This window comes from Theobroma cacao, chromosome 6 (assembly GCF_053813885.1).
Source record: "Theobroma cacao isolate CCN51 chromosome 6, ASM5381388v1, whole genome shotgun sequence".
NCBI classification, from domain to species: domain Eukaryota; kingdom Viridiplantae; phylum Streptophyta; class Magnoliopsida; order Malvales; family Malvaceae; genus Theobroma; species Theobroma cacao.
In genome coordinates, this window is record NC_142644.1 from 28,469,728 (window position 1) to 28,485,585 (window position 15,858).

The 15,858-nt window shown below is 37.1% G+C and overlaps 4 protein-coding genes and 1 non-coding gene across 7 annotated transcripts; 1 reads left to right on the plus strand and 4 right to left on the minus strand.

Annotated features, from left to right (window-relative positions):
* Window positions 1-21: 21 nt before the first annotated feature.
* Window positions 22-1,670, plus strand: LOC18596657 (Rho termination factor). 2 transcript variants are annotated; one of them, XM_018123608.2, is made up of 3 exons: window positions 22-209; window positions 700-1,046; window positions 1,195-1,670. In XM_018123608.2, exons 1-3 carry the CDS (start codon window positions 76-78, stop codon window positions 1,533-1,535), a joined length of 822 nt encoding a protein of 273 aa, XP_017979097.1. In that variant the 5' UTR covers window positions 22-75; the 3' UTR covers window positions 1,536-1,670. The 2 variants fall into 2 exon arrangements, with proteins under 2 accessions (XP_017979097.1, XP_007025336.1); XM_007025274.3 differs by having other exon boundaries at window positions 41-209; window positions 717-1,046.
* Window positions 1,671-1,847: 177 nt separating this feature from the next.
* LOC18596658 (large ribosomal subunit protein uL5z) lies at window positions 1,848-3,651 on the minus strand. Its single transcript, XM_018123609.2, has 5 exons — window positions 3,493-3,651; window positions 3,274-3,381; window positions 3,124-3,166; window positions 2,813-3,008; window positions 1,848-2,226 (listed from the first exon to the last, which is right to left on the minus strand). The coding sequence occupies exons 1-5, from the start codon at window positions 3,493-3,495 to the stop codon at window positions 2,028-2,030; spliced, it is 549 nt and encodes a 182-aa protein (XP_017979098.1). The 5' UTR covers window positions 3,496-3,651; the 3' UTR covers window positions 1,848-2,027.
* A 35-nt stretch (window positions 3,652-3,686) lies between these two features.
* TRNAE-CUC (transfer RNA glutamic acid (anticodon CUC)) lies at window positions 3,687-3,759 on the minus strand. Its single transcript has one exon. It is a non-coding gene; the product is annotated as a tRNA-Glu (tRNA).
* A 928-nt stretch (window positions 3,760-4,687) lies between these two features.
* On the minus strand, window positions 4,688-7,858 carry LOC18596659 (uncharacterized). The gene is made up of 3 exons (XM_007025276.3): window positions 7,393-7,858; window positions 6,223-7,264; window positions 4,688-5,436 (listed from the first exon to the last, which is right to left on the minus strand). The coding sequence occupies exons 2-3, from the start codon at window positions 7,092-7,094 to the stop codon at window positions 5,217-5,219; spliced, it is 1,092 nt and encodes a 363-aa protein (XP_007025338.1). The 5' UTR covers window positions 7,095-7,264; window positions 7,393-7,858; the 3' UTR covers window positions 4,688-5,216.
* A 3,361-nt stretch (window positions 7,859-11,219) lies between these two features.
* On the minus strand, window positions 11,220-15,783 carry LOC18596661 (Leucine-rich repeat protein kinase family protein). Of its 2 annotated transcripts, none has more exons than XM_007025279.3 (11): window positions 15,455-15,783; window positions 15,171-15,303; window positions 14,973-15,044; window positions 14,265-14,408; window positions 14,090-14,161; window positions 13,946-14,005; window positions 13,740-13,813; window positions 13,509-13,655; window positions 13,083-13,421; window positions 12,386-12,777; window positions 11,220-11,878 (listed from the first exon to the last, which is right to left on the minus strand). In XM_007025279.3, the coding sequence occupies exons 1-11, from the start codon at window positions 15,564-15,566 to the stop codon at window positions 11,564-11,566; spliced, it is 1,860 nt and encodes a 619-aa protein (XP_007025341.3). In that variant the 5' UTR covers window positions 15,567-15,783; the 3' UTR covers window positions 11,220-11,563. The 2 variants fall into 2 exon arrangements, with proteins under 2 accessions (XP_007025341.3, XP_007025340.3); XM_007025278.3 differs by having other exon boundaries at window positions 13,509-13,661.
* Between the last annotated feature and the right edge of the window lie 75 nt (window positions 15,784-15,858).

Here is a 15,858-nt window from a genome sequence, read left to right on the forward strand (position 1 = left end):
CTCCCAGAAAAAAAGTGTGGACTAGCAATTTTTAGGAATAAAGAAAATTTAGTTTTAGCCAGTGGATCCAATTGCATGTTGAATCTGAAGGATTCGCAAGGAAAATATGGCTGCTGCTGTTCTCTCCTTCCAATCTATTTCTCATTTCCATTCTTGCTTCCCTGTCAACAAGCAACTCAAGCTGAGAAAACCTGTTTTATCTCTCACAGGTAACAACTTTTGCGACGCCACATTTTTCCCTGAATCCCAATCTCTTTGTTATAGCTTTTTTGTTTTTTTGGTTGTACCTTCTGTGTTTGAGGGAGATAGATCTTCTGCATCCAAAGTTGTTCTTGTCTGGGTTCTTTTCTGTTTGAATAACGATCCCCTAATTGTAACCTTACGTTGTAGCTGTAAAGAAGTTCCTGTAAGTCCTACTCCGGGCTACTTAAGTGAATTTCACGACCTCATAAACTGGAGATTTCTAACATTCTGACATTTCAGCCTGCAAATGTAGATTTGCATATTGTTCAAGACTATCTATGATTGTTAGTTCATCTAATGTTATGCACAAAATTCTTGAAGTCGGTACCATTGTGTCTTCTCCTTCCTATGTCTTGGCTTTTGCCTTGGAAGTATGATCATGAGTACATCAATATACTGTTGATGGAGGTCTGAAATTTTCTAAACTAGAAACTGAGGGATCATTTTTTGATGCAGCTTATTAAATTTGACAGAGATTGCAGATAAGTCTAGGCCCTTTTGCTCTCTTCAGGTAACTGTTTCAAGCATAACATCAGATGGGAACAGAAGAGGAAGCCGTCCTAGGAAAAGTTCTGCCTCAGGAAGAAAGAAGGAAGATGAAAGCAAAAAACCACCTGTTGGTAATGAAGCACCCAACTCATCTAATCAGGAAGATATAATTGCTCTGTTTAGACGGATACAGTCTTCTATCTCCAAGGGAGAGACTGGAAGCGCTAAGGCCAAAAGTTTGAGCTCATCCAAGGATAAGTCCACAGCTGAATCAGTTTTGGATGTTCTTCGAGAATCAAGAAAGAATGTTCGAGGTAACACTGTTTGGCATCACATTCTTCCTCACTCATTTAATTTCTTGGACATGATTGCTACTACCAAGCATGCACTGATAGAAGCCTAACTTTCTTGCCATTTCGAAATGGTTACTTTCAAAACTGAAGAATTTTACGATTTTGGCAGGCATTCGATCAAATAAGGGAGGGAAGGCATCGAGATGGAAAAGTGGCGTCCCTAAGAAAATCGAAGGGATGGGGAAAAAGGCTAATGCAGCAACACAGGATTTCAAGTTACTAAGGCCACCATCTAATTTCGTAAAGAGGTCGCCAGTACCATATCCAACGGCCCCCAGAGTTAAGGGTCTTGAACAGAACAATGAAGTGGTGGCGACCAATGAGGGGTTAAAGTTGGCAAACATAGAGAAATTGAAACTTACAGAGTTGAAGGATCTAGCAAAAGCCAGAGGAATCAAGGGTTACTCGAGATTCAAGAAGAGTGAGCTTGTTCGACTATTGAGGTCATAGTATCCGGAGTGAAGTAACCAAGCTCTTTTACGCTTTTCCTTTTATCTGTTTGAATTAATTAACCCATTTGTAACTCCCTTGCGGCATCACCGCTTTGACCCCCTCTCGTCAAGGAAAATTGTATCCTTCATTGCATGTACGTTGCTTTGATATTCAGCGACCGTTTATCTGCTGATTTTTCAGACATAGCAAATACCAAATCGAAGAAACATCTCTTCAGTAAAAGAAGACATTAGCTTTCAGGAGGATCAATGGTCACAACACCCCAAGTCCAAAAATGGACTACCAAGAATAAGGTTTAAAATATCTGAATAGAGAAGCATTTTCCAAATGCATATATATTAATAAAGTAACGAAACCAACAGAAAAAGTATTTAGGATTTTAAACTCAATTATGAATATCTTCAGGAAAACAAAAACTGATACACAGAAAGGAGTCAAAATCAAGTAGCAAAACTCAAAACAACTCAACTAAGCTTGTAACTGAGATTCCTAAGCTCCAATATTTTGGGACTTGTTGAGGATGACACCTTCATATTTGACTTGGAACCACTTCATGGCATCCTCCTTAGTAACTCTATGTTGAATGCCAACACGTGACTTGCATCTGCGACGGCGACCCACACGGTACCCAGCTCGTTCCAGAACAACATAGAAGTCCATACCATAGATACCAGTTGAAGGGTCATACCTAGAAAGAGAACAAGAGTTGTAATTGATGGAGTTCATAACAACAATATTGATAGTATCTACTAGTAGAATGAAGTTGCCAATAACTTCTTTGTATTAACACAGTCCTGGGGATAAAATCAGATATCCACAAGATATCTTGCTTAGTGTTAACCACTACATGATTAAAGTAATGCAGACTTTCAAGGGCAATAGCTAGTTTCGACTCACACACTAACTTTAGCAAGAAAGCCAAACCTTAAAACAACTTAACCCAGTTTAACTTTGCCTCCGTAACCCATAATATCGTCCTAAAGGAAGATTGATAGGCAAAGAAGCTCCATTGTAAAACCCTAATAACTATCCCAAACCAAAAAATTAAACCAAAACACATTGCAGGATACAAACAAACGTGTAGCCACAGCATTTTAATCATAAAGTTTCAATGGAAATCAACGACCTAAACCTATCAAAGAATCCCACCTCAATCTATTGGGTTCTCATCAAGTATAAACTAAAACCAAGCATCCAGAGAACATAATCAACATAAAAATATTAATTAAAACGCATCAAAAATTGATAAATAGGCACCCCAAAAATGAACTTACTTGATACCAAGATCAATGTGCTCCTGGATACCGAATCCAAAGCATCCAGTATCACTGAAGTTCCTCCTCAAAAGCTCATACTCCTTAACCTTCAAACCGCTCTCCAGAAGCTGCATAGCCTTCTCTCCCCTCACCGTCACGTAGCAAGCAATCTTCTCATTACGCCTGATGCCAAAAGATCTCACAGTGTACCTAGCTGCTCACATCAACCCCACATTTTTTCCATTACCAACAAAAAGACAAAACTACAAGAAAGCACCGGTTTTCTGGCCAAAAAAAGAAAGCAGAAGACATCGGTTTCAGAATTTTACCCTTGGAGAAGACAGGGGATTGGCCACTGAGTTGTTCCAAGACCTAAATAAGCGCAGAATGGGGCGAAGGCGAAGCGAAAGGATTAACTAATATTCAAGTAAAAGATTTGGGGGTAGAAAATGAATAGAACTTCTGTGCGTTTTAGTTACCTTGGCGGCACGGGTGAGACGATCACCGCTTTCACCGACGGAAATGTTGAGGACAAGTTTTTGAACTTTAATCTCCCTCATTGGGTTCGACAGCTTCTTCTCTGATGCCTTTCATATTTACAAAAGCAATCAACAAAAAAATTGTCAATGAGACATGTATTAACATAAGAGACAAGATGTCTGAATAAGAGATCTGACAGAGAGACAGAGAGAGAGTACCATGGCGAAGTGAAGGAGGTTGAGAGCAGCGGTTGAGTGACACAGGCGCAGCTGCGTGGTCGATGGGAGTTTAAAAGAGAGGAGTTTAGGGCTGGCTAGGGTTTTATCTCTACTCCAATTTACTACTTTGTCCTTCACTTTTGGGCCCAAAACAAATACGGGAAAATGATGAGGCAGAGTTATAAAAAAAACTTTTCCGTTGCCGGGACTTGAACCCGGGTCTTTCGGGTGAGAGCCGAATATCCTGACCAACTAGACTACAACGGATTGTTATTTCGTTGCGGTCTTTAATTTTATTTCAACTACTACTGAAGGAAGTGCACCGGACAAACAGCAAATCTATGAATGCCTAGTAAAATTTCGGTTAACCACTTTCTTTGTCCCTGAATAATGCAACTCAAGTCTCCCCATGATGGAATTCTTCACCCTATACATTTATATTTACTATTATCATTTTATTTATTCATACCATTGCCAAACTTGCTCCTTCCATGGTCTTTTGCTCCTGTTCTCTGCAAGTGGTATATTTAATCACTTTCTAAGGTTGTTAATGATAAGTCATAGACAAGCCTAAGAAAAATTGTGGGCTTCGTAAGATCATAGAGCAAAGCCCTTTATTTAGTTGTTGAACCAGGTCCACTTCCTTTGAATGTCTCTTCTTTTTCTTTTATCAGAAGAAAATGCATTCAAGAAAAAGTTAACCTATTGGGGTATGCTACTCCCGCATGTAACCTTCTCAAGATCCCCCATTTGCTCAAGCATCATGCTTGCTTCTTTTAAAACTTGTGATGTGACATTATCTTTCACCCAATCTAGTGATGCTCTCATCGTTGTCGATCATCCTACCTACCTCCTTTTGGAGAGAGTTGACATAGATCAAGTCTAAGTTAGATCCGGTCTAATACCACTTTATTACGAAACCATTACCCCTTCCTAAAAAAACTAGCCTAATAAATTGTGCAATAGCCATGCTCATAAGCTTCTTAGAAAACTCTCATTGCTCGATGTGAGATTGAAGCACCCTGCCCACTTTCTTCGAAGCGCTTTATGTAACACTTGCATAAGCCAATCCATCTTTGATTCTTAAGGTAACATCACAATTTTACTAGATTTTTGTTCTTCCTAAATTATTTGAGAAACACAATGACTGAGCTAGTGATCATATTATCCAAAAAATTCAGAAGCAAATCGTATGTGATTGCAAACTAAGTTTCCATTATAAGATCAAATGTGTTGACCAAATTTGCGATTACATATGTGTGTACAATGGGAATTCCCAAGATGAAATTGGCACATGCCAGATTTAGATTCAAGAAATAGTAAAAACAGGACCAAAACAACAATGAAAATGATAATAATAAAAGTAAAAAAAAAAAAAAACTTTTCCCCAGTAATGCAGCCTAAGCAATCCTTGTCTAAGCTTAAACCATTACGCCAAGAGGCCCAATACCAAACAACACAATGCGAGCAAACGCTACTGTGGCATAGTAAACAATTGAGGCATGGAATTTTGTTTTCACGATGACAACTTTCTAAAAGTTGAAGCCTCAAGCCATTAAGCCTAGGAACTTCTATTAGGGCATTGAGAACCAGAACAACCCCTAAAATAGCTCCATTGACAAGTTATTTCATATCCACCCCAAATTCCAGAGGAGCACCAGCTAGACAAGCAGGCAAGAAATAGTGATGCAAAGGAAGAACCTTTAGGTCTTGTTCACACCCTGCTAAAACATATTTACACGAAAGAACCATGGCAGTACAAAGGCTATTACCAGGCATGCCATCAGAAAGTTACAGAATGGTTGCCCACGCCAACATCCACCACCCCGATCTGAGGAGATACCACCACCACTAGTAGATCCTTGGTCATGCCAATCTTCAATAAATCTGTTATCTCTAACACCAGTGATATTTTTCGCAGTCTGTCCACAAATTTCGCACATTCTGCAGAGTAAATTAAAGATAAGAAGGTATGTCAAGGTGAATTGCTGACATGTTCTGCTTCCAAGTTATCCCATAAGTATCAAATGTTGGTTTTGAGATACACGTAAATTCAGAATATAGAAAAAAAGGGTCGCTTCACAATTATTAATACAAATTTCACCCTAACCACTAGAAGCCTGAGCACCTAATTAATTGTGAACTGAAGAATCAATTATTGCTGATTGGAATGCCATTAGTGGGCGAATTTAAGATTGCAACTCCAGGTGAACTCTTATACCAATTCCATCACATATATAATAACAATTAACTTCGCTCAAACATGTTGAAAAACAAGAATATCCAAACAAACAAGGTAAACTAGAACTTCAGATTAAATACTGATCAAAGTATACCTTTCTCATTCGTGTGTTTTCAGATTCCAAAGAGATTATTTCAAAGAGCAAAAACAATGATAATGGAGAAAACATTATTAACTCCTCTGTTCTACTTATTGTATATTATTTTTGCTCCTCATTCTGAAAGGTTAAGAGTAAATTTGGTATCCACAAAAGAAAATAGTTTCAATTAGGACTAAGAAAATTCTAGTTGGTTCTAAAACTAATTCCAAATTAGAGTGAAGGAAAATTAAAACCAAGAGTTAAGAAGCCAAAAGCTACAGATACCGTTAATACCTAACACATAATAACATGGTACATATGCGAAGCTTAATTAAGCATCAACACGGTACATATTTTTTCTAAGACCTGTGTCAGACCCTAAAGTTTCATCTTCAAAAGAAAACATTACCTGTTTCCTTTCAGCTTAAACCATGCCTCTGCACAATGACTATGCGCAATTCCTAGCTCATCTTTGCACCCGCAACCAAGCTGAATTAGATCCATAGTAGCTGCAGTACTGAACGTAATATCCGTAGATTCAAGTGATTGCTCTGTAGTCAAATGGCAAATTCTACAAACCCTTTCGCCATCCCAACTCTCCTTATATTGTCTTCCACCACCATCACTCCCCTTTATATCTATCACACATGAGTCCTCTGCTTCAGCAACCTTCGTCTTTGGCCTTTCTGTCATTACTTTACTTGAACCCAATCCATTGTCTTTCACTTCTAACCTATTACTTCCATCCACACATGTTGCCTCTTGGGTGTTAACCACGATAATGGTCTCAACCACAAATCTGTCAACTGAATTATTCAAACTTCTGCTACTTCCTTGATCAACTTGACCCGTTGTTTCACCAACTCCTCCCATCTGGTTTGTCTCCTGATCAAACATTTCCCCCCCTGCTTCCCCCAACACCTCAGTTGACACCACTCCATTGTTTTTGTCTCCTAAATCCCTTTCCTCATTCTCAAGCACATTTCTATCAGCAAAACTACTTGAATGCCCACCACTTCCCAGATCATTCTGAATCAATGGCGGACCAATTCCTCTCCCATAATCCACCTCCTGATCCTTCAACGATCCAAAGCCATCATTTTGCAATCTCACATCTGCGTTTTCTCGACTAAAACACACATTTTCTTCAGCATTTATCACAATAACAGTCTCAGACACAACTCCATTAACGGGATTCTTGGAATCTCCACTGACTCCTTCCTCAACTTGACTCAAATTCTCACTAGTTTCCACCCTATCACCCCTTTCCTCTTGATCCATTAATCTCAGCTAACTCAGGCAAAAAAAAGAAAACAAACCCCTCCTCCAAAATTATCAAAAGCCACAGCAATAAGCACACATGTGAGCAATCATATAATGGAGAAGACCTAATATTTTCTCCATCTTAAAACCAAACTCGTAGACCATAGACAATGTGATCAACCCAAATCCTGAAATTAATCACTTTTCAGGTACATAAACCCCCAAAAATTCAAAAATCCATAATCACAAAAAAAAATCAACACTAATAAGAGTAATTAAGAGCTAATAAACTCCCCCAAAGTAATAAAAATCGAACCTTTGATAACTTCCAAAACAACCCAGAATCAGATCCTTGCCTAAGTCCATTTGATCACTTCAACTTCAAGCAAAATAAAAACAAAACAAAACTTTGTCAAAGAAAAAATGTTTACTCTCATATGAGAAAACCGAAGAAATACTATAAGAGAAAGACCTTAGCCAAAATGGGATTTATTCGGCTTAACAGAACCAGGCACTTTCTCCATTAAAATACAAATAAATTGTGAGAATCTATATAGGCTTAAAGACAGTGAAAAAGGTTAGGTGAAGAAAGGAACTTGAAAAAATGGTATAAAAATGAAAATGGGTTGAGTGAAATTTACTTAAATAATGACTTAAATTAGTAAAATAATATAGAGATAACACGAATAGTATTTACAACATTAATGAAAGGGATCAAGGAATTTTTAGAAGATTTTTCATTTCTGGATACTGGGTGTTACGTAAGTAATGCTTATCTTGATGGGTTAGGCAATATTTTGGCTTCTTGAAATTTTTTTAATATTTATATATATATATATATGCAAATATAAACAATAGGCGTTTTGAATGGGTAAAGGAGAAGTCTTCGTAATGGTAAAGTGAATTTTGTTTGCAGTGAGTCAAGGTGCATGTGAAGGGGATTAGACTAATCACGCGGGATTTGTGGAATTCTACTTATCGGGTTCGGGTGACCCGTATAGAATTTTGCGGATTGATTTTTTTTATTTATTTTTTAATTGGAACAATTTGTGTGCTTGTTAAGGTATATGAATGGAATCATATTTTGAATACATAATAGTAGAGTATCACTAATATTTTTAATGAAATTATAGTGTAATTCCAAGAAATTTATCTTACTTTCTCACTCTATTAAATAAATATTAATTTACGTAAAATATTTAATTTATTGATTAGTGTATAATCTTACTATTTATAAAGTAAAATTCAAATCCGCTCTCTCAAATTCAATAAAAAATAAAAAATATTAAAATCAAAGTGTCTTTTTCTGCATCAAAGTATTTTTTGTATTACTATACCACACTTTTAAAGTTGTAATCCAAAATATATGCTTATTAAGTGAAGAAATATGTAAGATGTAAGATTCGTAACATTCTTTCTTTTCTAATTGTGCAGAGTTCTCATTATTGACTTGTTATCACTCATAAAAAAGATGGACCATCTTGATCCCTATCTATTTCAAATCTAGTATTTCCACTTAATCGTGCAGAGTTCTCATTATTGACTTTTTTTCTACTCATTAAAAAGAGATCTCATCTTGATCCATATTTATTTCAATCATAGTATCTCTAAGTCTCAAGTCAATGAAAAACTAGATAAACTCTAATATAAGTTGTCACGGATCTACACTTTTAAAATTCAAAATTTGAAATATTTTCATATTTAACTTGATATGATCTCTTATCTATTTTTTTTTTAAAAAAAAAAATAATATATTAGTGTTAAATTAAGAAAGACGTTTGAGTCACGGAAACAACAAAAAAATAATAAAAAAAAAAAAACCATGGAAGCATTAAAATACAAGTGATTTAAAAACAGGGGTTCCCTAGCTTTGGCCAGGGCAGTCGATGCTGCCCTATCAGCTGTTTAGTTTTTGTTTATAGCTTAATGCCCTCTCTTCATTCGGACGACAAAATGTGTCTTTTGCATGGCAATTGGCTTATGTGGACCGACTAAATTTACTTAAATAAATTCCACATAATTTTTAGTAACCTCTCATATGAAATATTAAGTTGGTCATTGACTACTTGTTTTTATTGTTTTAACCAAGAAAAAGAAAGACTTTTGCTTGCTTCTTACTCTTAAAAGCCCGCACTCAATGTACCTGAAATCCATTTGTCAAGCTGCCACAAACACAAGGGGTTAAATAATGTTTGCTAAGTTAAACAAACCAACAAGTGGAATAAAGTTAAGTCATATTTGAACTTTATATCTGTTTAAGCAATAAGATTTGTTTAAGAGGGAAAAAAAACACAGTGGTTCATCAAGTAGGCTTGAATGAAAACAAAGAATTTAAGGACAAAAGCGAGTGGTCATGATATATGGAAACATTTTAGTCTCCATCTACTCGGCCCATGCTGGGACGCACATAAGCCATTGCGTAGCTATCTTTATGTGTTTTTTAGGTGCCACAATTTGACCCAGACGTTTCATATACAGACTTTTGATAATGTCCCAAAATGATTGAGAGCCCTGCCCACATGGCTGCGGTAGTGGGTCCTATATATATATAATCACCATTAGAATGTTAAGCAAGTTGCTCACGTCAAACCCTCAATCGAGAGAGATCGAGACTGTGGTGGGCATGTGGCCTGCCAACCAGGTGCGTCTGATTTCGAGGTGTGACAACCGAAGGAGATATTGTTCCAAGTCTCTTGGTTTGCAATTCATTGCGCCATCACTCCATTTATGTGATGAAATAAATAAAGCAGACGGGATAAACTAAATAAGAAAAAGAAAAAGGGTCTATTCTTTGAAGCAAAATTCAGTGAACAAATAATGCAGGATTGGCCCCGGCTGAGAGCATTTTCTTTGAAGACAAGTTGGTGGACCTCATCAAACATATCCTTGAAAGCAAAAGTTTCCCATCATTCTTTTTTTTTTTGTATAAATTCTAACCCATTTCGTTTCCAAGGTCGGATGCCTTACAATTTTAGGCTTTTAATACGTAAATAATATAAGAATTCGGTTAATGGGTGCTCTATTAATGAATATCAATGCCTTCAGTAGGTGGACACGGTTTATCTAGAATCAATAAAGAGTTAGGTAATGCACAACAGAGAGGAATAGGGCTAACCCTTTCGGCAGAATCGTGAGCTTCAAAAGGGATAGGTCAACTGCTGCTTTTGACTATGGCATTGCTTAATTAAAATTGGATGCGGCTATTTAAGCCATTTGTAGCTTTCTGATAGTTGTGGATGAGGCGGCTGAATGATTCTCTCCTCTGATCAAGTAAATAGAAGCAGGTGGCTGATGTTGCCAAGTGAACAATGGCCTATGCATGTATCAGTCACATCCTGGCTTTTAATCCTGTTTTCCTTCTGGGTACAATGGCCGACCTTCCCCACCCTTCCCATAGTTCAGTACGTGCTGGTTTGCTTCATTTGTTTTGCTTAATTTAATATTCGACTCGTAACAACTTGCAATAGGAAATTTCAGATATAGAACAATACGCAAAGGTATTTCAATCTTAAACAAAACGATTTTTATCAGAATAGTCAACTGTTCTTTCTCAATTCCACTTCAACAGTTGATTACGTCCAACAAATTTCCAAGAATGAGCCTGGACGGAACATAGGGAACATCTTTACAGGTGGGTAAACATTCCACTTGCTTTATTTAATTCTTACTAATTTTTTTGTTGTTGGTGAATTATTCATGAAGAAAGCTTTGGTGGCTGGCTGGCTGCTGGTTTGATAGGTTTAGGTGCCATTTGGTTTGGTTTTTAACAGAGTCTAATCAAGGTCAGGCCAAAAAGAAAACCAAACTGATTAGTATTCTGGGAGGAATTGGCTGTGCTTACGGCTGAGCATGTTCGATCAGTGCTATCACAGCTGCAACAAAGGATCATCCATTTGACAGATGAATACCTGGTAAGTTTGACTGCCCTGACAAATTTTGGCTGGTGATATGCCATGGGAGCTGGATATTTTGAAGACATCTACTTTAGTATGTTCAGCTGAATTCTATCCTTTCAATTGCATAAAATCAAGCTTGGCACGATGCTTCCTGCTACTGACGTTTGCCAAATATGATTTCGATTTCTTCCAAACTTACCAGTCTGAACAACCACAAATTATTTCACTGATAAAATTTGCAGTATAATTCTCCGTGAAAGCTTGATTACATTTATCATTCACTGTATCTAATATATATGTTACAATCAAATCTTAGACTCAACAATCTTAATGCTTCCGTTATAACCAACGGTACACTCCTATAACTACACAGAGGACTAACGCCCCACATCCTGAGTCAAAAATTTGTGGACATTTCACCTAACTTATAGGAGAGATCCTCAATCTAAAAATTAACAGTTCATTACTTTAGTTCCATGTAGTTAATACAATCCCCTAAAGGGAAAAGGGCCAAAAAGAATGTGGACTCTGAGCTCTCCAGTGCAAAAATCATGTACAAATGGATGGGAAAGGGCAAATTTATACTTTCCATTACCGAGGTCCAGAAAGCTCCATGGCTTCGATGATGAAGGATGACTCTTCATGGATGTCACTGTAATTCCTAGAGAAGCTACATGCCCTAGTCTCACAAAGGTTTGTTCCACCTTGTGATTCCTCTGTTCCTGACTGCTCAAGACCTTCCAGGACCTTCAAAACTTCCGACATCTTTGGACGAAGGTGTGGTTGTGGCCGAGTACACTGCAGAGCTAACTCTGCTGTTTTTTCCAATTCTAATGCACCAAAACATCCCTTCAAATCCCTATCCACTAGCACTTCAAGCCTCTTCTCCTCATGCAATGTTCTAACCTGCATCAATCATGAAATATCTTCAAACTATGGATGAATAATTAAGGAACAAAGAGCATGACAAATTAGTTCTAACGAATTTTAAGTGGGGAAAAAGAAAATTGGACAAACACATGAAGTCAAAAATATAATATCATTATAAAAGAGGATTAAGTTTGTGCTGGCAGTTGTCACAACAAAGACACATCTATTGTGTTGAGTGATCTGGATTTTGTCAACATGACAGGGTGGGTCTTATCCAAGATGATAATGCTGGGGTAGCTCCAAGGAGCTGGGGTAAATCTTAAGACAAATCAGCCCAGCAGAATAAATATATACCAAACATTTGAGGCAACTGCCGTGTTTTGTTGGAACTGTGCTGAAAATAGGAATCACATTAATTAGTTAAAGACCTATACTTTATACTAGTGTTTTGCAAGGATCCAGAGCTTTCTCTAAGTAAAGCACCATGCACTTGAACTGTTAGCAAAAAAGATGCATAAATAAACAGTCATTATAATTACTTACCCAGTCAAGAATCATTCCCTTTTGAATTTGTCCATTACCAGCATCTAATGTCTTTTGTCCTGTGATGAGTTCCAAGAGTAGTATCCCAAATCCAAAGACATCTGTTTTTTCAGAAGACTGTCCAGTTGAAAGATACTCTGGGGCAATGTGTCCTACAGTACCCCGCACAGCAGTAGTAACATGTGAATCCCTTTGATCTAAGAGCTTAGCAAGACCAAAATCCCCTACCACAGCTTCAAAACTTTCATCAAGCAAAATATTTGCAGCTTTCACATCCCTGTGAATTATTTTTGGATTACACTGCTCATGCAAATACAAAAGTCCACGTGCAGCTCCAAGTGCAATATGCATTCTTCTATTCCAATCCAGAGAAGGCTTCTCACGAGAAGTATCTAGAGAGCATCGAATTATAAGGTACTACTAAAAATCTGTAACTGCATCATAAGCTAGATAAAAAGTTTATGACTTTATTCCATTTGAGCCACAAGAATGGGAAAAAAAACTAAAGGATGAAGAAAGCTAAGTTGCAAACTAATGTAAGCTCAAATTTGAGATGCACAGCCTAAAAAAAGGCAATGCCTGCATGAGAACCATAAATCAACTAAGTTTCATCTGATAAATCAATTAAAGAGCAAGAGAAAGAAGAATGGTCTAATGAGGACAGAAGCACAAAAGATCTTCCGCAAAAGAAACAAACCTCTTAAGCGATCAGCAACACTCCCATTTGGCATATAAGGGTAAACTAGCAACCTCTCATCAGGTGTCATGCAGAAGCCATATAAACGTAAGAGGTTACGGTGAAGAGCTAAACCAATCATCTCTACTTCAGTTTGAAACTGCACTTCTCCTGTGAAATTTGGATCTTTTAGCCTTTTAACTGCCACCACTGTCCTATTTGGAAGACATCCTTTATAAACAACTCCAAATCCTCCTTGCCCTAGAATGTTTTTGGGATTAAAATTGCCCGTAGCTATTTGCAGTTCACGAAATGAGAACCGCTTTAGATGACCAATTTCAAAATCATAATCTTGCTGCACTGCAATTCAAAGTTACACAACTTCTCAAATTTCAACAATTACAGAAATTCATTGCTAAAAAACGGTGATTGTGAATTTGGGAGTACCATATGATGTTAGCAGAAGCCGAGATCTATACCAATGCACCCAACAAACAAGCAGCATCACGGAAACCACAAATGCAGAACTGATTCCTATGGCAACAGAAAGCACCCAACGATGGTATCCACTGACTCTAGAAGATGAAACTGAGCCTGCCACTAAATGATTGAACATGTTACATTAGCATCATTAAAGAGCATCATGGCAGAGCACTTTGATGGATTTCATCAGCATACCATTTAATGGTTTTGTAACATCCGTGCAAATTTGTTCAGATGAAGAAGTGCAAAGAAAGTTGTTCCCTGTAATACTACACAAAAGTACATGAAGCTTGAAGTGAATGAAAATGATTTATCAGCAAGATTTTTCTGAATAGAAAAGAGAATATTTAAGCTTAGGCTTATTGATGTAGAATAGAATCACACTCTGCAAAGAAACTCACCTATAACCTTTTGCTAGTATTTTTGGAGTAGGACCACTAAGATTATTAAATGATAAGTCCCTGCACAACATTGTTGAAGTTAATCAAAGTCATCCCTTGACAGCAGTCTAAACTAGAAATATGGTGATGTGATGAAACACATACAAGAATGAAAGACCAGTGAGATTTGCAATGAGTCTAGGAATAGGTCCAGATAAATTGTTCTTGCTAAGCCGCCTGAAAAGGTAGCCATGGCAAAGATTTAGTAGGCAAATATTCAGGGGGAAAAAACACCAATATAGCTATAACATGCGCTGAGCAAATGTCAGACAAGACTCACAGGTAACTTAGATGTGTTAGAGAGCCCAAAGAACTTGGAATAACTCCAACAAATTGGTTACCAGAAAGATCCAGAGTTTGAAGCTCAGAGAACTTCCCTATCTCATCTGGGATGGGACCTGACAACTGATTGTTCTGCAACAACCTACAACAAACAGAAATATGAAGCATCTCAATGAATGCTGACCAGATCCACAAGAATTTTCATGTTCCTGGGGAAAATGCTAAAGAAGGTTTTTGATACAATAACTTCCTTCTAAAGATCACAAGAAGGTGGACAAGAATAATAACCTCCTAAATTATTGAGACGAATTCAAGAATAAAACTAAGTTCCAGAAACACGTTCATTTTTCATTCATAACCAACTCTGGCATCTATTCCAGCAAGAATATGTTCCCCCACTGCACTATAAAGCACCTTTTGCATAAGCAATTCAACTTCTAAAAACTACACAATCTTAAAAAAGAACCTACTTTCTCTTTCAACAAGTGTTACCAGATGTGAAAAGATATGCAAAAACCATCCTTTAACAATAAAAATAATTTCTTGGCTAACCCTTAATCACTCGGAAAACATCAATTTGACACAAAAGAGTGGTAGCAATACGACAATCAATTGGATTTCATACCGAAAGACATCCAATAAAATGAAACTTAAAATTAGCAGTGGAATTAACACAACAGAATTAGATGACAGTGGACTCACTCACATAGTCCTTAGGTGGCTCAAATTCCCAATACTCGGTGAAAGCAGTCCTGATAATCCCGTGCTGGCCATTTCCCTGTCAACAACAATATTCCCAAAACCAAACTCTCATTTTACTTCTTTTATCAAAATATTAACAAATTCAACAAGAAATGATTAAAATAGAACTTCACATTGTAGAAAACGGGGCATAGTCTCTTACAGGGAGATAACGAATCCTTCAGCAGAACAAGCGACCATGTTCCAAGTACAAGGATCAACTGAGTTAATATCCCAGCCGTCCATCACGTTCCTAGCATCTATCATCTCCCTCTTCACCGACATCAAAGCCGCCACTGTTATATCAACATCACCCAAAATCAACATTTAAAAGAAAAAAATATATACAGATTAACAACATAAATTTCAACAGTCTTAATCAATGAAGGTAGCTTTCTTTTTCTTTTTCTTTCTGTTTAATATGAGAATTAAGAACCCCAAAACGACCTTCATAGTTAACTCCTTTTGGAGAGAGAAGACTATCACCAGCTGAAACGGAATGGACCCAACAAAACCAACGAAAAAGCAACAAAACCATCCACATTACGTGATGCTCCATTGAAAGTTAAACAAAAGCAACGACAAAGGAAGAGGAGCCAAAGCTAAAAAGGGGAAGCTTTTAATTCTTTTTTCAGAGGGTTTTGACTTGTGAAAGTAAGGCCAAAATCTACTGACAGAAAAGATGAAGGCTGGATTCGGCTGAAGTTTGGTCTTTTTTTTTTTCTGTTAAATTTCCATTGTTTGCAGGTCCTTTTCGGATTCTCCTTTTTCAGTCTTGGATAAATAAATTAATACAGTACTAGTACAGGTATACAAATGGAAAAAAGATTAAATTTTTAAGCTTTTTGTTC